General features: G+C 42.1%; 1 protein-coding gene across 3 annotated transcripts in view; it reads left to right on the forward strand.

The window, feature by feature from the left end:
• ADGRB3 (adhesion G protein-coupled receptor B3) overlaps positions 1 to 21150 on the forward strand; it is a 784090-nt gene extending 762940 nt beyond the window's left edge. For all 3 annotated transcript variants that reach the window (XM_061623067.1, XM_061623068.1, XM_061623069.1), the window contains 3 exons: positions 4908 to 4943; positions 17473 to 17577; positions 20546 to 21150. In XM_061623067.1, the coding sequence (XP_061479051.1) occupies positions 4908 to 4943; positions 17473 to 17577; positions 20546 to 20737 (333 nt within the window). In that variant the 3' untranslated portion in view covers positions 20738 to 21150. The remainder of the gene's footprint in view (positions 1 to 4907; positions 4944 to 17472; positions 17578 to 20545) is intronic.
• Positions 21151 to 22372: the final 1222 nt, after the last annotated feature.

Here is a 22372-nt window from a genome sequence, read left to right on the forward strand (position 1 = left end):
ATACCTTTTCCCAGCATATTTCCCCTTACAGATCTGTATTCTTTGCTGGGGAGATGAATCAGCACTGCAGGATTATTATTATTATTATTATTGTTGTTGTTGTTGTTGTTGTTGTCCTTGTCAAGTGCCTTTTGATGCTGTGGAATTCCCCGGGTATTCTTCTGAGGCGAAGCTCGCCTGCTGCCCATTCTACCTCACATCGCTGTTTTGTTCAGTCTCCACCACAGACACTCCAAGAACTTAAGCACAGTCTCCCATGATCAGACGTCCTCCACAAACTCACCACAACAGCTGTCCCATACTACTCCACTTCTTCTCTCCGCCTGGCTGAACTGCCCTCCGACTGTCACTCTTCCAACATTCCCATCCCCGTGGCAATGGTTGCCAAGCCTGCGCAGAACTCTCACCCCACACTAATTTCAATTTTATTTATTCCTAGTTTTCCCCAGGCAACTGGCCTTGTGAAACATAATAACACAACAGCAGAAACATTAAACAACATATCAAAAGCATATTAATAGATACATCATCTCCCACGCATGCATAGGATCACTCTGTAAGTTCTTAACTTGCTGAAAGTAAAATCAGTCGAGCATATGACAGCTTTGTAACACCTCTTTGAATTGCCTTCGAACACGACAACACTAAAATCAATGGGGGTTGCAAAAAATGAAAACATTGCATGCCAGTGCCCTCCAGCTGTCCTGATGCAGCTACAATAGCCATGTCTTTCAGAGCCTTGTCCTGGGCACACATACCGTTCCAGTCACCCCACTTTAAAAAAAAACCCTTTTCCTCCCCCTCTTTTTTGCATTATACATAGCAACTGATGCTAAAGCAAGGAGTTATCACAATTAAACTCCCTATTATGTTTTGTTGTTATGTGCCTTCAAGTCGATTACGACTTATGGCGAGCCTAAGAATCAGTGACCTCCAAGAGCATCTGTCATGAACCACCCTGTTCAGATCCTGTAGGTTCAGGTCTATGGCTTCCTTTATGGAATCTAACTTTCCTTGGTTCATGCTTCTCACATTCCATGTTCCTATTGTGTGCGTCGTACAACTCTGGACTCTCTTTTCGCATCTGTGCGCATCAGCCTCTGGGCTTCCTTTCGGCTTTCACCCAGCTGCATCATTAGTCACAGCGCTACTCATACTTGCCCTTTGTTCTTCCCCAGTAGCTTGGTGAGTGTGTTCTCACCTGGGGGTCTCATCTCCCAGCACTATCTCATGTTGCATTTTGGATGCTCTGTTCATAGGTAAGAGGTATTCAGAGGTGGTTCACCATTGCCTTCCTGTGAGTTTGGATGCATCTTAGTCTGGTGTCTCAGCTTTGACCATTCTGCCTTGGGTGCCCCTGTTAGGAGTCTAGTCTCTTAGTTTAGACTCCTGACGGCATTGCTCTCAGCTTCTTTGACACTCTCAAAACCCCTCACCACGTTAAGGTGTGCATCCTAAAGGGGGCCCTATTATGTAGTATATGCTTCTTGTTTTGTATCTTTAGTTAGACCAAATGAGGCAATTGCCTTAGGGGGCAGTCCCTGGCTATTCTTCCTAAGACTACCACCAAGCTACATGGCCTGTCCTGAGGCCCCACTAAACTATCCTGCTGCCTCAGGTGTGGCAGAGGCCACTATCTCATTGCCAGTGTTGAAGTAAGATGCACCTGCCCATCCAGTCACCTTTTCTACATGGAATGAGGCAGGGACACCTCGCTCCATGTCTCTGGCAGCAAAATATCCTGGGCTGCCCCTTCTGAAGTGATGGCAAAAGATACGTGCAAAACGCTTGTGTGCTTTCTAATAATTCCACATAGCTACAACCTGCTAAAGAAAGTGTGGGGAAGGAAAAAAGGAAGGCCTCAGGCCACCTCATGCAGATTTGTTTTTTAAATCCACACACAGAATGGATGGGACTGGATTTAAATCAATCATGTACAAAACTGACACGGACCAAATTGAGATTGATGTATCCATTCCTTCAGAGGTACCTTTATTCCCTCTTCCAGGACTCAAACCTAGGGTTTAAAATACAGACTCCCATGGGACAGTCTTGGCAGAAATTGTCCACGGGAGGGGAAGGAGAGGTTAACATTAGAAAGGAGGGAGGGCGAAAAATTTGGAGCGGGGAAAGAACTTGCTCGGTAATGTGTTGCTGGAGAAGGGAGAGCAAAGAGTGGGCTGCTGTGTTGAAGCACTATAGAATGGGTGCAGGCTTTTTTCTCTGTTTATGATTTGCTGGCAGTGGAAGTGGGGGTCAGTGCTTAATTTCTAAATAGAGAGCTACTGTGCCTTTCATCTGGGTGGGAGATAGGTCATCCCTCTGTGAGCTCCGCTTTAAGTCAAAGCAGGTGGGGAAGGGGAGGCTACAGCTGTTCAGTGGGGAGGGAAAAGTGATCTGTATGTATTCAGAGGCACTCCTGTTTAACAGCTGTTTCTGACTAAGGGCTCATCCAGACGACTGCAAAATGTGTGACACGCCCGCTATGTGTGTTCGTTATTTTTCGGTCGTCCAAATGACATCTCGCGCTGTTACGCATTTTCGCGGGTTAAATTCGCTCCTTGCAATACCGGCAAAAATGCGATTTGCTGTTTAAAATCGGGAATCATCCGCTGTGCCTTCAGGAGTTAGGATGCAATACCGTGGACTTTACAGCTGATGGGTGGTTCTTGGGCGTTTCCCCTTGCCCCTTCTCATTCCAGCCAATCACGTATCTGCACTTTTGCGCATGTGCGAGAATAGGCCCAGGAAAATTGAACCAATCATCGCAATGGTGGGGGGTTGGGGGGGGTCTGCAACTACTGTGCAGATGCATTTTATTTTTTGCCAGCCTGCAAACTGGGTGGCCACTCTGGGTGAGATCTGCAATGCACAGCAAGCGAGAAAGGGGGGGTGGTCGGTTTCAGCCTGCCTCCGAAAGCCTTGTCAATTTCATTCTACTTGCTGGGGTTTTTGCTTCAAATCAGAAAAGCATACATTCGTTTAAGTGTAATATCGCAAATGCAAAGGGCTTCTGGTCGGTTTCAAGCCTGCTCCAGGAAGCTTTGTCAATTTCATTCTCCCTGGGAAGGAAAGGGAGAAGGAGGGGGGTGACACATTTATTGCTTTGTTGGAGAAATAAGTGCATTGCCAGCATGTGTATCTCCTTAAATAATAAAGGCAGAAAAGCATACATTCCTTTAAGTGTAATATCGCAAATGCAAACAAGAAAAGGGTGTCAATTTCATTCTCCGTGGGAAGGCAGGTGTGAAACCGATCAGCAGCCTTTCCTTCCAGGGGAGAACTCCTTTACAGCCATATTGTGCTTCGTTGCAAAGGGGGAGAGGAGCATACGTAATTTTTTTGCTGACCAATTGGTTGATAGGGGGAGGTTTTAGAGGCGGAGCTTGGAAAAAGCGAAAAGAATGTAGGGGTCTTACCGCTGCGGGTGCGGGTGCAAAAAAGTGTTTTTTTTAATTGGGAAAGAGTGAACTAAAAGGCAAAGTGAGGACTATCAGATGACAAACCGAATATGGAAACCGTGGATTATCCCGCTCCGTTTGGATAAGCCCTAAGAATGCTATGTGGTATGGATTTGCTAACTGATCCTGGGCTAATCATCCAAACTGCCTTAGTGGCCTATTGGAGGGGTAAATATCTAAAGGATAACAATTATTGCTATGCCTTGATGTTCCTCAATTGTAAAATGGAAACAATGTCCTTTCTCTCTCTCTATATATATATACTGTATAATGTAGTCTTCTCACTTGGAATCATGTGCTTGTTTAAACTTTTAGCTTCTGTTTTATACTTCTGTTCTGGCACATATGTATCTGGATTGTTTTGGCCCCACCATTGTCTACCAGACAACACCATTTGACTACCAGACTCTCCCTATCCCTATCACTTCATGGATGGGAATGTTGCCTTCTTCATATGTGAAATGTTGGAAGGTATATATTCTCAAAAGCAAGCTTTGAAATTTTCACCATAACAAAGTATATGCATTTTGACTCATGTTTGGGAATGGAGAATCTTTAAAGCAGGAATAGGGAACCTGGGCCTCCCCACCCAATCCTATTCATTCCAGCCAGCATGTCTAACGGCCTGGGATGACAGAAGTTGTAGCCCAACAACACCTGAAGGAATTCAGGTTCCCCACTGCTGGTTTAAGGGCTTCCGTTGTCTGAGTATGGCAGTACAGATGAGCAGGTCCTTCTGGGTCAATTCATACAGCTTGTCAAGGCAGAAAGGTAGAGATCCTCATGCATTCTTTCAAATCCAGCTGTGATCCAAAAGCAAGTTTTATTATTTATAAAACCCAGATTAAAGAAGATCTCTACCATAATGTGACTACAAAAGCTACCTGGGAATAGAAAGGGCTGTTATGTAGACCCATGCTAAGTTCCCAGTTTTGGCTTCTGTTAAAATGGAAATGGACTGCCTTCAAGTCGATTCCGACTTATGGCAACCCTATGAGTAGGGTTTTCATGGTAAGCGGTATTCAGAGGGGGTTTACCATTGCCTTCCTCTGAGGCTGAGAGGCAGTGACCGGCCCAAGGTCACCCAGTGAGCTTCATGGCTGTGTGGGGATTCGAACCCTGGTCTCCCAGGTCATAGTCCAACACCTTAACCACTACACCACACTGTTAAGTAACCAGTTATTTTTACAAACTTTGGAGCAGTAGTTTTACAGAAGAGAGGTTTTTCTTATGCATATTGACGTAATGAGCAAGTGAAATCTGGTTGAAGTACTGCTCTTGTTCTACTAAACATTGTTGCACCAAAGATTAATCTAAAAGAATTCCATAAGGTATAACTGTTACTATGTTAATATTCAGTTAAAGAATACAGAGTTTCTTAATGAGCAAACACCAAATTAATATGCAATTGTGCTTTTTGTTTTCTTTCCCCTCAATGCTTAATAGAGAAGAAAATCACGTTATTCTGACCTCGACTTTGAAGTAAGTTTCCTTCTGTTATTTCTACTTATTTCAATTGTATTTGATTTAAATCAAAATTTATTTATGTATTATTTATTTATTATTTGATTTATATCCTGCCCTTCCTCCCAGCAGGAGCCCATAAATAAATGTGAAATGTTTGTTTTAATAGCTTTTAGAGAGATATCATGTTTTAATTGTATGCTAAACTTCATTTTCTGTATGCCCTGCTAAAGTTGTATCTTTTCAATGTCATATATTGTGTTACATTCATAAATCTGCATTTTTTCCAGATAGTGATTTTTTAAACATTTCCATAGCTCCATTTTCTTAGTCCATTTGCTTTCACTCTGAACTTGCAAGAATAATTTCCCCCCGTATATTAAACCTCTTTACAATATTTTGGAACTCTCTTCTTTCTTGAGGATTACACTTTTTTTACATATGTTAATCCATTTAAACACTTTGCACAGTGAGAGTGCTATTGCTGAATTTTGAGACTGAGCTAGATAAAAGAAACCCCAGCTAGCAGTCAGGGCAACCAGCCAGGACAGGGTTGTGGTGGGGTTTTTTAATGTAATACAGTAAAAGCCCTATTACATGTTGAGCTGGGCTATTGTCAGCTCGAGCAATGGTCAGCTAACATCATCCATTTCCACAGTTAATCTGGAGTGAAGGTACTTCTAGAGAGATCTGTAGCTGTGAGCTGTGGATAGGGTTGCCATATTGCCTGGTTAGCCAGGGTATACCCAGTTTATAGCCCTGCTACCTGGCGCCCGCTAGGCCCATTAGGTGGCCTGGATTTTCTGGGCAGGTGCCGAGCTGCAAAGACTGGTGAGAAGAGAAGAGAGGTGCGGGGGGAGGGCAAGGTGGGCAGTGCTCAGGGCCCTAGTGCGCGCATACACGCATGTTGCACCTACCTACCTCTCCCTTGACATAAATACTGGGCGTGCTGCGGGTGCAATCCTGCCATCAATCAAGATGGCAGCTGAGGCTTCCCTAAGGGGCTGATGCCTCCGCCTTTATCTTGGTTGATGGCAAGCCTACGTGCTACATGCGCGCATCCCTGCCATCAACCAAGATGGCAGCATAGGCATCAGCCCCTTAGGGAAACCTTGGCCGCTATCTTGGTTGATGGCAGGGTTACGCCTGCAGAGCAACCAGCATTTATGTCAAGGGAGAGGTAAGTGGAGTATGCAGGAGGGCATCACGGGCCTGCGTAATGGGGAGGTGCCTGGGAGCTCCCTCTCGCTATCTGCAGCAGGGTCAGGAGCCCGGATTTGGGACTAGAATATGGCAACCCTAGCTGTGGACATGACAATATTCCAGGTCTTTATGGCCTCTGGAACTCCAAGGGTATACAGTGAACATGCAGGGAGATGGGAATCATGCCTGCAGTTGACTTACATAATTAGGCATGGAGAAAAATGGAACATACAAAGTTGCCTTCTGCCAAATCAGACTATTTCCCCATGGTTACAGGCCTGCTATGACAGCTGTTGACTGAAGATGTCATGACCTGTAGTTGGGGACCTTCTGCTTGCCAGTTGTGTGGTCAGCCACTGAGCTGTGGCTCTTCTCCATAATCTTCTGTTCTAGATCTTCAGTGCATTTGCTTTTGAAGTTTCAGATCCCTTGAGGCAATTTTAAATTGGACATTAAATATGAAAGGACAAAAACTTGCTATTTGTTCTTGAAAAGCATGGGCTTGATGATGTAGTTGATGGAGGCATGGGTGTTTTGTTTTTGTTTTTTTAATCTTCACTGATGATGATGCTTTAATCCTAAGCACAATTACTATCTAGGGGAAAAAAGAGTTAGATGAGATGAATGAAACGCATACAATTAGCATGCAACACTCTCATCCTAACCCCACTACTTTAACATAAGTGCTGCTGGCTTCAGGAGAAGCTGCTTTCAAGAAATGTGTTTAGAATTGAGCTGTGCCTCTGTGTACTCAGAGCAGAATGTCCCTTGTCTGTTCAGTAGAATATTAACGATTTGTGGAATCTTGCTTTATTCATAAGCTTCCTGTTTATGCAAGTTAACTATCTGATATAATTAATTATGTGTTCCTCTTGTGAAGCCAAAGCCTCGCCGTGTTTGCATAGCCAATATACACTTAGGATCACTTTATCATCGTATGAGAAGCATGTACAAACTGTAATTTGAAAAATAATCCATAATAATGTGAGTGGGCACAGAGCAGTATATAGCGGAAGATATGCTGTGAACAGCCTTCTTGCGTTTAAGAGAAGAATCTGGTTTACCATTATCATGTACCTGATTAAAAATACTGTGTAAAAAAAAGGTACTGTTTGTGAACTGTTCATTATAAAATACCTCTAATCTAAAAAATATAATTGTCATAGGAACATAGGAAACTGCCATAACTAGCACAGTACATCTAGCTCAGTATTGTCTACACTGACTGGCAGCGGCTCTCTAGGGTTTCAGCCGGGCTGTACCTGGAGATGCCAGGAATTGAATCTGGGACCTTCTGCATGCAAGGCAGATACTCTACTGCTGAGCTACAGCCCTTTCCAACTAGCATTATTAGGAGGTTGTTGTTAATTCAGAGGATTGTGGGATATATATCTATATCTATACACACACACACTATATACCCCAATCCCCAATAACTGCAGCATAAGGTTTTGATTACAGCATTATTATTATTTGTTATTGTTATTGTTTTAATTTGCAGAGGTAGTGTCCAATCTTAACCCCACTTACCTGGGAGGAAATGCCACTGAAATCAATAGGACCTACTTCTGAATAGAGATGGTTAGGCTTGCAGCCTAAATTGATCAATCATTTAAGTCATTTAATCAATCAGCTTTAAGTAAGTTTTCATATCTACGCATTTTTCAGCAATGGTGATTACTTCTTTTCCCCAAAAAATGATCTTAACAACAGAATGTCACATGTGATTAATAATAACTTTTATTGTTAGTTTTAAGAATGCTCCTGTAATTTATTACTGAGCTTCTTATATCCAGCCATTAAAAATACTGGCCACCATTCATGTCAATCAGCACTTGTGCCCTTGTAGCATTACAGCCAGCCAATAAATAGCTACAGTGAAACCAAAGACAGCTGCTGCTATTATTATTATTATTATTATTATACTAGTGAATGCCTAGCAGTAGTGAGGTCAATAGGGTTACTGGCCTAGGAACCTGCATTCAATGGCTAAATGCTCTTTCTGGCAACTGACAAAGCTCCACAGCTGCCTCAAATTTCAGACTGCAGACTAGCTGTGGGGCAAATTATTATAAAGCTGCTCAGGTTGCTGCTATCTGGCTCCTTTGCATGTGGAAGCATTGCCAGAAAACTCCACTGCCTGTGCGAGTGAAAAATCTAGAAAAAGCAAAAACCCATATAAGGACCATCTTGCCATGTATTGTACTTTTCTTCCATGTTAGTTGACTTCTCATGCTATCACCTTTTTCTTCTCCTTCACCCCCCAGCAATACAAAGTTCTCTCTAGGGTGCCCATATTTTTAAAAATGTCAGAGCATCTGACTCTGTAAGAGCTCTGAAGGAGGCAGAAGTTCCACAGGTGCAGCTCCTCCGGACAAAAGTGGTATAGTGAAGGGGAAAGCTAAACCTGTGGAAGGTTGCCGTGCTTCAGGAGTTCTGAAGAAACCCTGTCCCCTTTAGAATATGATCTCCTTAGAATGTTGCCTTCCCACGCTACTGATTCAGAGCGTGTGAATGAGACTGAAGAGAAGGCAGATGAAAAGGTTTGCTGTGTTTGCTGTTACCTGACAAAGAGCAAGCCCAGTTCAAGAAAGCAAGGAGAAAAACAACACTTCATGCAATTCTGCCCGGGGTTTCCTAGAAACAGTATGCCACGGGTGGGGAACCTTTTCAGCCTGAGGGCAACCTTAAAGGGGCCACGTGTGACTGGTGAGCAAAATTGAGCAGGGCAACTCATTTTTATCTTTTGCACAGTAGGCTATATTCCAACCGTGCAAAAGTGTGTGTGCGCACACACACACAGAGACTTTCTTTCATCCAGGCAAGCAAGAGGCATTATCATAGTCCGACTCCAAAGACACATTCTGGCCCAGGCAAAAGGGCTTGAGAGCAGGGCTGATAAGGTATGACCTAGGGAAAGTCCCAGGGGGTAGTTAAAGAGGCTTGGGCCAGATGTTCCCCACCTCTGCTCCATGCAAACCATTTTGGAGATGTCAATTGGATGACGAGGGGAGGATGAGGTTGAGCCAGCTTGTCCCTCCGCCTGATTTCCACATGGTGATGAGCTCTTCTGCACAAAGCCTGTGCTCATGCAACACTGGGGGGCAGGCCAGGCAACCCTTTCTCCTTCCTTCAAGTGTTGATGTCCTCAGAACTGTCATTTCTGCAGGGCGATTGTATCCACATGAAATGAAGAAAAGATACAAGTTCAGTCTGGAGCATTTCAAGTTTTGGAGTCAAAGGTCCCGATTGTTCTGCATCTTTTCCCTATGCCCACCGCAAAAAAATAAAATTTAAAAAGGCATCTACTTAAACAGTCCTCATGAAATTGCATACTGAGTAGGAAGCCTATGACGCATTAACAACCAAATCAACCTACCTAAAGGCAATTATAACTTTTTAAAGTATATAAGGAGAAATTATATAATCACCATACTGAGCAAATGTTGTGAGTCATACAGTGCCATTTAGAAAGTCAGATATTCAGTTTGGTTCTCTTTCTTAGATAATTTTTCTCTATGGCAACAGATTCGAAGACATCCTTCCTGTCACTAAGAGAGCAGATTTTAGCCTCTGAAAAAAAACAGATGCTGCTGCGTGCATCTAAAACATTCTGTCCTCCTTTATCTGTCATCCTGTTACATATTTCAAAATTATTTGACAGTGATTCCATAATGCATATACATTTTGGCAAGTTCACCAACTGCTGCTTCTTTTGTTGTTCAAAGAAGAGTGTCACAGATATCACTTTGGTATGGAAGTGCACATAGCTCAGGAACTTTACAGAAGGAAAGTTTATTATACCCTTCTCCCCACCCCTGCAGTTATCTGAGAAGCCTCTCTGGAGATTCAGGCTCCCCTCCTGAACAGTGTGAGGGTGGAGCACAAGGGAGGGCTGATGGGGGAGGCAGGAATCCTGCCTCCCACATGGTTCAAAAGGTCCTTTGACCATCCAGAGGGGGCTTTGGGGGTGTTGCAGGTGGCTGGAGATGGGAGAAAGGTATGGGCAACTCTCCCTCCATAACCTGAAGAACATAAGAAGAGCTCTACTGGATCAGGTCAAAAGTCCACCTAGTCCAACATCCTGTTTTCATAGTGGCCAAGAATGCAGGAAGGATCTGAGTGCAATAGCACTCTCCCTAGTTGGGATACCTCGTAATTGGTGTTCAGAGGCAGTGAGGTAGAGCATAGACATCATGGCTAATAGCCATTGATTCTCCATGAATTTGTTTAATCCTCTTTTAAAGCCATCCAAGTTGGTGGTCATCACTATATCTTGTGGACGTCCCAAAGGCTGAAATATTATAACATACTTTTGTGTAGCTACAGTAAAGTCAGTTGTGTGTCTTTAATTTCCCTTTAGATCCAAGCCATTGTAAGAGAGCTGAACTTATGCTGCCACTCATCGTATTCCAGCTCGTTGTTTGTGTTCCGCAAAGACAACCAAATGTGACTTATTTAGGCATTGAGAATAAGATATCCAAAAGCAGAGTGAGCAACACCAGGGGCTGTAAAGATTTATCCTAGCTGGACAGACCCCTCATTCACACTCAGAGCTTCAGTCTAGGTCAATCTTATTTCACAGAGTTGTGCTTGACATGGCTAGCTTCAACTGACTTAACATATTCCTCCATGATGTGATAGTGAAGAGGTTACCCACTGTCCTGCCTCTCCACTCTAGAGAGCTTAGTCTTTCCTTGTTGGGGTGAGTGGGGAGATGATGAAGGGAAAGAAAGCTGAGCTCTATTATTCTGCTTCATTCACTCCGTTCTACATCTAGTACATATCTCTGTGCTCTTAGCAAGGTTTAAATGCAGAAAAGAGCAAAAACTATTCTGCATCATAGTAGCTTATTTTCTGTTTTTTATTTAAACGTTTCTATCCTACGTTTACATTAAAATGCTTTCAGCACGGTAAAAAATTGAAATACTAACAAAAAATAAACGAATAAAGAGATAAAGACAGCAGTTGAAGGGCAGGTATGTCAAGGAAGATTCCGGATCCAGCATCAGTCCCCTCCTACCCAGTCTCACCCCCTCCTTGCCCTTTTTGGGGGACTTAAGTCAGCCTCGACTGAGCTGGCCTCGACTGAGATGGCTGGGCTTTGGCAGAGCCGAGATGATGGACTTGTGCCGGTGTATCTGCAGCTGATCCAGGTTTGAAGACTTACACCAGCCTAGCCCTGGCTGAGCTGGAGATCTGCCAGATCCTAACTCGCTCAATCTTTGCTTTGGATTGCTCCCTTAATTCTTGAGGACAAGGAGATACTATTTTCAGTGCCAGCCAATCCTGAAATCAATGCCATAAGAACCATAATCCCTATTCACATGTTACTTCTGTTGAACACTCAGTTGCAAGCCAGAGCAAGGCTGCATTTCTTGCCCTGTTTCCCCCTTCACATCGGCTCCTCCTTCTGACAACCACACATTGAGTGTACTTGTCTGCAAGGGGAGCCTTGTGAACAATCAGGTGCCCATGCCTATAGAGGTTCCGCACAATCAGAAACCCTGCATAATCAAAGATGGTGTGGAGCCCCGGCAGGCAACTATGCTCAGTGCCTGGTTGTCAGAGCCAGTGCAGGGATGGAGCAAGAAGCACAGTGGTGCTCTGGCTTGACAACATGAGTGCCCAACATGCTTGTGTAGGGCTTAGGGATGGGCAAATCAGTCAGTTTTGGTTTCTCTCAGTTTCCCATTATTCTAGTATTAAATCCAGTTCTCCACATTTCCACAACCATTTGCAAATATCCTCATGAAAATTCATCCACATTTTAGTGTGGATTTCTCCTAATGAACACTTTTTAAATATGCAGTTGTGACCAACTTACATATTTGTGCAAGTAATTTTCCCTAATATAGTGCATTTTTGCATGTTATATTCATGAATATAAGCATTTTTATACATACTTTCCCCCAACATATGCATTTTTGTACATACCGACTGGAGAACTGCATCACAAAATTTGGAGAAGTGCAAATTTTGAAGGATAACAGTGTTTGTTTTGTGAAGTGTGAAGTAGGTAGTTGCTCATTAAAATGCAAACAAAACTGAATCCCCCCCCCATTCTTTCTAGGGTTATATCGTTTTACAGCCCAAGTCTACTCATATTTATTCAGAGGAAGTCCCAAAGTTCACTAGAGACTGCTAGTTCCCAACAAGTGAATGTAAAATTGTAGTCATTGCTCCACAATCCTGTTATTTTTGTTTGTGCTTTTGATTGGGGTTTTCAAAAAGCTTGTTTCCTATATTGGGACTCCTTCCTTAAGCCAGTAATCACTTTGGAAGTGGAACCAAATGTGCGTGTAGGGCTGAGCTTGCTACCTAGTATTAGTAACCATAAGATGAATATCTTGTAAATCTCCAGAAAGTTGCTTATCCAAGACTTCCTTCATAAATCTAGGTCAGCTATCTTGTAGGAGAATTATGTTTAAGCAAGAAATATTTCACTGAATCCTGTAGAACTGTTTCCTGTTCATCCCCCACAATTCTTGTGAGGTTAATTATTTTATAATTGCTTGCTATGTTATCTCGCTCAAATTTGTGAATTGTGTAGCCACTTCTTAAGGCATCAGAAATCTAATCTCAGATTCAGAGTTCTTCTGATCACTTTAATCCTAAACTAGTTTACACAGTACCAAGACTTAGATCCAGATGTAGGGAGCAATCCAGACCCAAGATCCACCAGGATGTGGGAGGGTTTTTTTGGCTCAGCCAGGCTTATGCCAGTTGAAGTCCCCCATCCCGGCTCAGTCAGACACATCAGTGTAAGTCCTCTATCCTGGGTAAGTCCTGAAAAAGGGGTGTGACAGGTTGGGACAGGGCAAGGGGAGACTTAACCCTATTCCAAACTTCTTTCAGCTCAGTCACATGGCTTAGCAATTCAGGGGAAGTTACACTGACAAAAAGCGCACTCGAAACTCTTTTAAGGAGCGGTGCTACTCCAGCTAAGCTGGCCCCTGAGCCTGCCAGAGGGAAAGTGAGTGTAAACTGACTCAGGTTGCAAGCCTGTGCTGGGAATATGTGACACTGAATTAATTGGACTCGCAGCTTCCATTAGAAATGTATAGGATTGTGCTGTCATTAGGCAATAATCTCCCTTAGACACGGGCTGCATCCCTACAATTCTATGCTCACTTATGTGGCAGGAAACTGTTGAGCCTAGTGGAACTACCTTATGAGTAAACAAGCATTGGATTGGGTTGCATGACTGTTGCCTCATCCCCAAAACTATGGATTTGGAACCAGTGTGTGTAGTTAAGAATATCAGACCAGGACTGGGGAGACGTGGGTTCAAAGCCCCATTTGACCATTAAGCTCACATGGCCCAATCACTATAAAAAAAATCAGGGGGAGAACCAAGTGCGTTGAGTCGAGCTCCTTGAAGGAAAGATGGGATATAAATGTTATAAATGACTGCATGATTATTAGTGGTGGTGGTGGTTAGGCTTTGCATCATGATAACTCTGGATGCTGTATTCCAAACAAATATTCTGTGAGGAGAGTGGGAAACCTTATTCAGCCCAAGGGCTGCGTTCTTTCATGTTCAGCGTTCCAGGGAACACATCCTAGTGGTGGGCAGAGTAATTGTTGTTATGTGTCTTCAAGTCAATTTCGACTTATGGCGACACTATGAATCAGCAACCTCCAATAGCATCTGTTATAAACCGCCCTGTTCAGATCTTATAAGTTCAGGTCTGTGGCTTATTTTATGGAATTAATCCTTCTCTTGTTTGGTCTTCCTCTTTTTCCCAGCATTATTGTCTTTTCTAGTGAATCATGTCTTCTCATTATGTGTAAAAAGTATAATAACCTCAGTTTCATCATTTTAGCTTCTAGTGACAGTTCTGGTTTAATTTGTTCTAACACCCAATTATTTGTCTTTTTCGCATTCCATGGTATGTGCAAAGCTCCCCTCCAACACCACATTTCAAATGAGTTGATTTCTCTTTTATCCACTTTTTTCACTGTGCAACTTTCACATCCATACATAGAGATCGGGAATGCCATGGTCTGAATGATCCTGACTTTGGTGTTCAGTGATGCATTTGAGGACCTTTTCTAGTTCTGTCATAGCTGCCCTCCCCAGTCCTAGCCTTCTTCTAATTTCTTGACTATTATCTCCATTGTGGTTAATGACTGTGCCAAGGTATTGATAATCCTTGACAAGTTCAATGTCCTCGTTGTCAACTTTAAAATTACATAAATCTTCTGTTGTCATTACTTTAGTCTTTTTGACGTTCAGCTGTAGTCCTGCTTTTGTGCTTTCCTCTTTAACTTTCATCAGCATTCGTTTCAAATTATTACTGGTTTCTGCTAAGAGTATGGTATCGTCTGCATACCTTAAATTACTGATATTTCTCCCTCTAATTTTCACACCTTCTTCATCTTGGTCCAATCCTGCTTTCCGTATGATATGTTCTGTGTACAGATTAAACAAATAGGGTGATAAAATACACCCCTGTCTCACACCCTTTCCGATTGGGAACCAATCAGTTTCTCTATATTCTGTCCTTACAGTAGCCTTTTGTCCAGAGTATAGGTTGTGCATCAGGACAATCAGATGCTGTGGCACCCCCATTTCTTTTAAAGCATTCCGTAGTTTTTCATGATATACAAAGTCAAAAGTTTTGCTGTAACCTAAAAAGCACAAGGTGGTTTTCTTCTGAAATTCCTTGGTCCATTCCATTATCCAATGTATGTTTGCAATATGATCTCTAGTACCTCTTTCTAAATCCAGCTTGAACATCTGGCATTTCTCGCTCCATATATGATAAGAGCCTTTGTTATAGAATCTTGAGCATTACTTTACTTGCATGGGATATTAAGGTAATAGTTCAAGAAATACTGCATTCCCTGGGATCCCTTTCTTTGGAATTGTGATATATATTGAACACTTCCAGTCTGTGGGCCATTGTTTAGTTTTCCATATTGGTTGACAATTTTTTTGTCAAAATTTGGACAGATTCAGTCTCAGTAGCTTGTAGCAACTCTCTTGGTATGCCATGTGTTACTGGTGATTTGTTTCTTCTAAGTATTTTAAGAGCACCTTACCCTCACCTTCTAAAATTTCTGGTTCTTCATCATACGGTTCCTCTGTGAATGAATCTGTCATCCTGGCATCTCTTTTACATAGGTCTTCAGCGTATTGCTTCCATCTTCCTTTTATTTCATCTCGGTCAGTCAATGTGTTCCCCTGTTGATAATTTAACATCCCTACCCTTGGTTAAATTTCCCTTGAATTTCTCTAATCTTTTGGAACAGGGCTCTTGTTCTTCCCTTTTTGTTGTCCTCTTCTATTTCTATACAATACCTATTGTAATAGTTCTCTTTGTCCCTATGTACTAGTCGCTGTGTTATTACATTTAGGGGCTGACGATGTTTCAGTCTGCTTTTGCTTTTGCTTTCCTTCTTCCTTTAACCATTTTAAGAGTTTCTTCAGTTATCCATTGAGGTCTTTCTTTTTAACTAGAGGTATTGTTTTTTTGCATTCTTCCCTGATAATGTCTCTGACTTCAATCCATAGTTCTTATGGTTCTCTATCAACTAAGTTTAAAGCCTCAAATGTGTTCCTTATTTGATCTTTATATGCTTCTGGGATGTTATTTAAATTGCATTTTGGCATTATGATTGCTTTGTTGTTGTTCTTTAGCTTTGATTTTCAATATGACCAGTTCATGATCTGTACCGCAGTCTGCTCCTGGTCTTGTGTTTGCAGAAAGTATGGAACTTCTCCATCTTCTGCTACCAATTACATAATCAATTTTATTCCTATATTGACCATTTTGTGATGTCCACTTGTACAGTCATCTTTTCAGTTGCTCAAAAAATATGTTTGCAAGAAACAAATTATTGGCTTCACAGAATTCAGTAAGTCTCTCTCCTGCTTTGTTTCTGTCTCTACCATTTTCCCACAGCTTCTAGTTCTTCTCTGTTCCTTACGTTTGCATTCCAGTCCCCATGATTATCATCACATCTTGTTTTGGTGTGTGATCAATTTCTTCCGGTGCTTCTGCATAAAATCTCTCCAATTCGCCGTCTTCTGTGTTTGCCATTGGAGTGTAGAGTTGGATGTTGGTTATGTTAACAGGTTTCCCATTTAATCTCATTGATATCACTTGCTCAGACCTTGCATTATAGCTCCTAATTGCTTTTGTTACATCACTTCTCACTATTAAAGCAACCCCATTTCTTCTTAATTTCTCATTTCATACATAAAATATTTTGTAGTCGCCTGACTGGAAATGTCCCATTCCTGTCCATTTTAATTCACTCATGCCAAGTATTGTAATGTTGATGCATTCCATTTCTTCCTTGACAATTTGTAACTTTCCCTGGTTCATGCTTCTCACATTCCATGTTTCTATTGTGTATGTCATACAACACCAGACTCTCCTTTCGCATCTGTCATATGGCAGAGTCATAGCCAAAAGTAAATGGTAATGGCCATATCCCTTGCTTATGTACAGTAGACTTATTCCAGCCATACAAAAACCAGATGTTTCTACACAATGCCCAAACATCCCCATCTAGGCAAGCAAGAGATATTAGCATGAGTCAAGGCTATGGTCTGAAGGCACATGAGACCACCACCTTGCTGAAGCTAATCAGGTCTGGGTCTGGTCAGTGCCTGGATGGGAGACTGCCTAGGAACCACATGTATGCCACCTTGGGTTCCGTGGTGAAAGAAAGGTGGGGTATAAATGTAACAAATAAATAAATAATAAATACCAGACAGGCAAAACCATTCAAGGAGGGCATGAAGAAGGCCAGTGAGGAATGCAGCCTGGAGAGACAGGTTGTACATCTGGGAAGGGGGCATGGTCTGGAAGAAGGTCCTGAGGATCAGATAGAGTGGCCTGAAGGGCCTCATTTAGCCCTCAGGCCTAAGGTTCCTAATCCCTGCTCTGTGAGAACCACCTATGACTTTTGGATCTGACATGACCAGCCTGTTAAATGATGAGTCTCTCCCAAGGAAAGAGAAAAAAACTTTTTCAACACTTAGTTCATTTCTTTAAAACTGGTTTTAATTAACAGACAGTGTAGCTCTTTCACAGTGATGGCTGCTATATTCATAACACATCTGTGGTAACACAAAAGAAATAGCTATTGGTTTGGACAATTTAGTAAAGGGAAGGAGAAAAAGCAACACTACATATCCAAAAAGTGTGTGTTACAAAGATCAGATAGGAGACGGTGCAATTCATTTCCAATTCATTGTGTCTATAGGAAAGAGACAGCCCAGCCAAATTCAGTTTGCTTTATTAAGTTGGAAGAAATAATGGTTCTTTTAAAACGATGCCATGATTCATTATAAAATATTAAGCAATTATATTCTCTTTTGCAGAAGGTCATGCATACGAGGAAGAGGCACATGGAATTGTTTCAGGAATTAAATCAGAAATTTCAGACACTAGACAGATTTCGAGATGTACCAAAATCAGTCAGTATGGTAAGTATATTATTTGTTGCCATCCTTTTATGTACTTTTCATCTTTTATCATTGGAGAATTATTGAGAAAATCATGAATTTAAAATAAGACCCTCTCAAAAGAAGATCATATTACTCTGTTTTAATGAGAAATGCCCACTGGAAAACTGCCCAGGATCTAGAGCAGGGGTGGGGACCCTCAGGACCCAGGGTCTGAATGTGGCCTTCCAGGCCTCTCTGCCCAACTCCAGGGACTCTTCCTAGACCACATCCCACCCCAAGCCACTCCCCTCACTGGTCATCTTCTACAACCTTGAGGACTTTTGCCTAGCTAGAATGTGTCCTGGAACTGTGATGATGCCACTTGCTTACTGGATGAAGGATGGAGGGTGTGTGTGTGGAAACCTCTGGCTTTTGTATGGCAAGAATGTGCAAAGGTAAGAATTGCACCCATTGCTCTACCCTTTTTTGCCTCTGGGCCCGCCTACCATCTCAGAAAGTTTCCCACGAGGAAATGTAGGCCTTGGGCTGATAACGTTTCCAGTCTTCTGGACCAAAGCAATGAGGGTATAGAAAACAGAGTTCAAATCTGCTGCTCAGCTGCAAATTTCATTGGAAAATCTTGAACAAGCTTATTACGCTTACCCAACTTACATGGATGAAATCAACTTTTTACACAGTACCCTCAGTTTCATGGCTGAAATGTGGGATACATAAATAATACCCAGTTCTTTCATTTTGGTCATGCTCCATTGTTACTGTTTGTCATGCAACGGGTAACAGAAGTGGAGTTCTCTGCATGGAGTAGGCAAAGCCTCAGGGCCCTCCCTCTCCCATTTCTCCTTTCCATGCATTTTCAGGGACTTGTATTTCGCAGGTGAGCAAATGCACAAATAGCTTTAAAGGGCCTAAATAACGTGCTGTGTCCATTCTCAAATGCAGAAAAATTATTGCAAACAAATATTCAAGTCACATATTATTGGATATAAAATCATTACCCTAAATATGAATATTTCTTGAATATTCAGCATCAAAATTCAGAGAACCATTCTTGTTTACAATTATATATTTTTACATTTTTTACTCATAAAATAGTTTACAATTACAATTTAAAGTTAAAACAAAAGCAAAACTAAAAGAAGCATTACAGTATTTTAAATGACCCTGAAAACCTTCCAGCATATCATCTCTAGGTTGCTAATTTAGGGCCAGCTGTGGTGATGTGTCTTTATTGTAGTGTTAAATAAAGGTTCAGTATGTAAATGAAAATGAAAATGAAATGGAAATGGATTGCCTTCAAGTCGATCCTAACTTATGGCTACCCTATGAATAAAGTTTTCATGGTAAGCAGTATTCAGAGGGGGTTTACCATTGCCTCCAAGGCTAGTCCTCCCCAGCTGGCTAGGGCCTGCTCAGCTTGCCACAGCTGCACAAGCCAGCCCCTTCCTTGTCCGCAACTGCCAGCTGGGGGGCAACTGGGCTCCTTGGGACTATGCAGCTTGCCCACGGCTGCACAGGGGGCAGGGCACGTAACCCCTGAGCCACTCACTGTGGGGGTGATCTTTAGCTGGCTCTTGACAGGAGACATGAGCAGGGATTTGAACTCACAGACTCTGGATTCCCAGCCAGCCTCTCCTCCCCACTGTGCTATACCAGCTGTTCAGTATGTTCAATAAGTAAATATAGAGCTTAAATTTCAGGGTTCACTAGCAAGTGCTTTATTAGTTGCTGTGTAAGGTAGAAAATGACTCCATATTAGGAGAAAATCTTAGTAAGGCCCTTTTTTTAAAGTGCCACTATTGACTCACTTGAGAAATTGTATCAGGCTTCCATTCTTTTCGCAAGCTCTGTTTTTGCTACCATGGGAAGAAATTACAGTATCTCTGGTGACCATTTCATGTCCATGTACTGAACTGAGTGGTAAAAGTTTTGAATTATTTGGAAACTGATGAGTAGTTGTTAAAGATTTCACGCTTGCTGCCAATTTTGAAGAGAATTTATGGAAGTACGCTCATTTCAGCTCCAAAAAATAATCTTTAAAAGATAAAACATCAGCTTAATTGCTTTGCTCCTACATCAGATCAACCCAGGCAATGACAAGTGGCATAGACTACACATCCAGCAGGAACTGAACTTTGATGAGTCTCCAAGAAAAAGAATCCTATAACTGTTGCACAACCACCAAGAATGCCTCCCTGTATTTACCCTCCTCATATATTCTTGGCATGCAGCTGCCATGAATAAGACAAGTATCCTTGATTAATCTTAGAGATTGAAATAGGGCTTAGGCAGGAAAAGGATGTTGAGAACTTTATAAGTCAAAAACTAGCATTGGAGAGAGATATTTCTAATCTCAGATGCACACTTGGGCTGCAATCCAGTACACACTTACCTGGGAGTAAGTCCCATTGAACCCAACAGAGCTTACTTCTGAGTAGACATGTAGTGCATTGCAGCCTTAGTCTCAAGTGCTAGAGTATATTCATTGCATATTGAATTCAAGGAACACTTACAGTGGTTATGACTAGCCTTTAAATCCTGTTTTGTATTTGAGAGGAGAGCTTTCAGCATGTTTTGTTGCAGGACCCACAGCTAACCCAAACACATCCATGATTTTCAACCAGGCTGTGAAACTTGCTAGGAAGTGCTCAATCACTCCTTGTCAAGTTATTCCTGCCCACCTTTCTAGGAAATTGCAACTAAATATATAGCTGTCAGAGGTGGTCAGTGAACTTTTGCCTTACTCAGTTCCAAGCCTGCCATTGGGAGTTTGTTGGCAGATCTGTTGGCAAGTCTTCCGGTGTGCTGATTGCTTGTAGAAAGAGAGATGAGAAACAGACTCTGAATATTGGCTAGCCTGTCTCCCTTCAAAGCCACCTTATCTCTTTGACGTCTGTTTTTAATGTGATCTCTTGAAAGACTGGCACTATAAAAAGGAAGTCGTTTAAAGTTGTTTCTCTCTCCCGCCCCATCCCCTCCATTTTCATAGGAAAATCCACCAGCAGCCGGCAAGGCTCCCTGGGACAGTTACAAAAACACAAGCGAATACCAACATTATACCACAATAAATGTATTAGATACAGAGGCAAAAGATGCTTTAGAACTAAGACCATCAGAATGGGAGAAATGTCTGAACTTGCCTCTAGATGTACAAGAAGGCGATTTTCAAACGGAGGTTTAACAAAAGGTGAAACAAACTGAAGCAAAAGCAAAATACTGAACAATTTTGTTTGCACTGACACAGGAGACTTGGGAAGTCGGACATGCCTCTCTGAACATTGTGGCTAAGGCGTGTCAGCATCTTCATGTGCCAAATGTCAGTGGTTACTTTTCGTACAATATATTCCCACTAGCAAAACTAGTGGAGAGCCCAGGTGTACAATTCTTACCATCGTGTCTTGTAAGTACCCGTGGAATGGATTTGTAAGGTAAATCTTTATAGATAAACCTCAAGCAACGGTTCATGTTGTAACAGCTTCATTTGGTTTAGTTTTCAAAAAACTTCACCATGAAGCACAATGTATATATTTATGCAGTTTTTAAAGTTTATAACAGTCTGTTTGGCCATTACTACACTTTTTACTTTATAATATAAAAAAGCAAAGTTTTGTCGTCATTAAATGAATGTCTGTTGAGCTACATTCTTCATTGCTTTAAATGCAATAAAGTAATAATCTCACTTTTATATGAATAATATATTTCACATCTTTATTATTGCAGTTTTCTCTGGAAAGCTCAAAGTAGCTTTTCCTGCTGCAGCTGTGTATAAAATATTTAAAATGTTGTATGGTGTAAATAAACTTTTGTCTACATATCAGTATTTTCAGTGCATTTTATTTTGGATTTGTTGATCTGAAATTTGCATATTTATAAAGTTTTCTTTAACAAAACAGAAGCTCAAAATGTATTCAGAATTTGAATAGCATACTGTTATTACTCCTTTGAGACTAATGATTTCTCAAATGTAATAATAGGTTTGTGTAGCTGTTCTATTTTTTTCTACTCTGTGGAGGCAACATACAATGTAAATTAGACTTGTCAGAACATTGCTACATTAGTTCTATTATACACAGGCTTTTCCATCTAGCTGTAGAAGACCACTTTTAGACAAATACTGTTCAAGTTTCAACACGCAGAACTTGACAAACATGGTCCTCTGGCTCTTATTGCCAACATTTTACAATGCGGCTTTGTGATCATTTCTTCTTCTTCCTCTTTTACTAAGATTTATTACCTCCTTCATGAGGACTTGTATTCATCCTCAGTGGCGTCACTAGCGGGAGTGCGGGGGGGGGTGCGGACCTCCGGTGCGCGCCCTCCCAGGGGCATGAACGAGGTGGCTGGGCTTGCGTGTGCGCATGTGTGCGTGCGCACTCAAGGCCAGCCACCCTGTCTATGCCCCTGGGAGGACGCGCGCCGGAGGGGCACCCAGCCGCAGAAGGCCTGGGAACACCGGCGCACCTCCCTCGCCCCGCCAATGCGTCGGCACAGCCTTGCCGGACAACGGCATGGGGTGGGGTGGCTCTGGGTGTCACCCCCCTCATGGTGATACCCGGGTGCGGGCTGCACCCTCCGCACCCCAGTAGGGACGCCCCTGTTCATCCTACTCAGAGCAGACCCACTGAAATTAATGCACCTATGTTTGTTGGGTCTATTCTGAGCAGGTCTAGAATTGACTGTCACCCATAGCATAGGTCCCTGTAAGGAAAAAAATAATATATTCTATAAAAAGATTCAGTGGGATGGATTTCTGACCACAGCCTAAGACAACAACAAATCATATTTTAACTTCAAACAGAATTAAGTTTACCCAATA

The sequence above is a fragment of the Rhineura floridana genome, chromosome 4 (assembly GCF_030035675.1).
Source record: "Rhineura floridana isolate rRhiFlo1 chromosome 4, rRhiFlo1.hap2, whole genome shotgun sequence".
NCBI classification, from domain to species: Eukaryota; Metazoa; Chordata; class Lepidosauria; order Squamata; family Rhineuridae; genus Rhineura; species Rhineura floridana.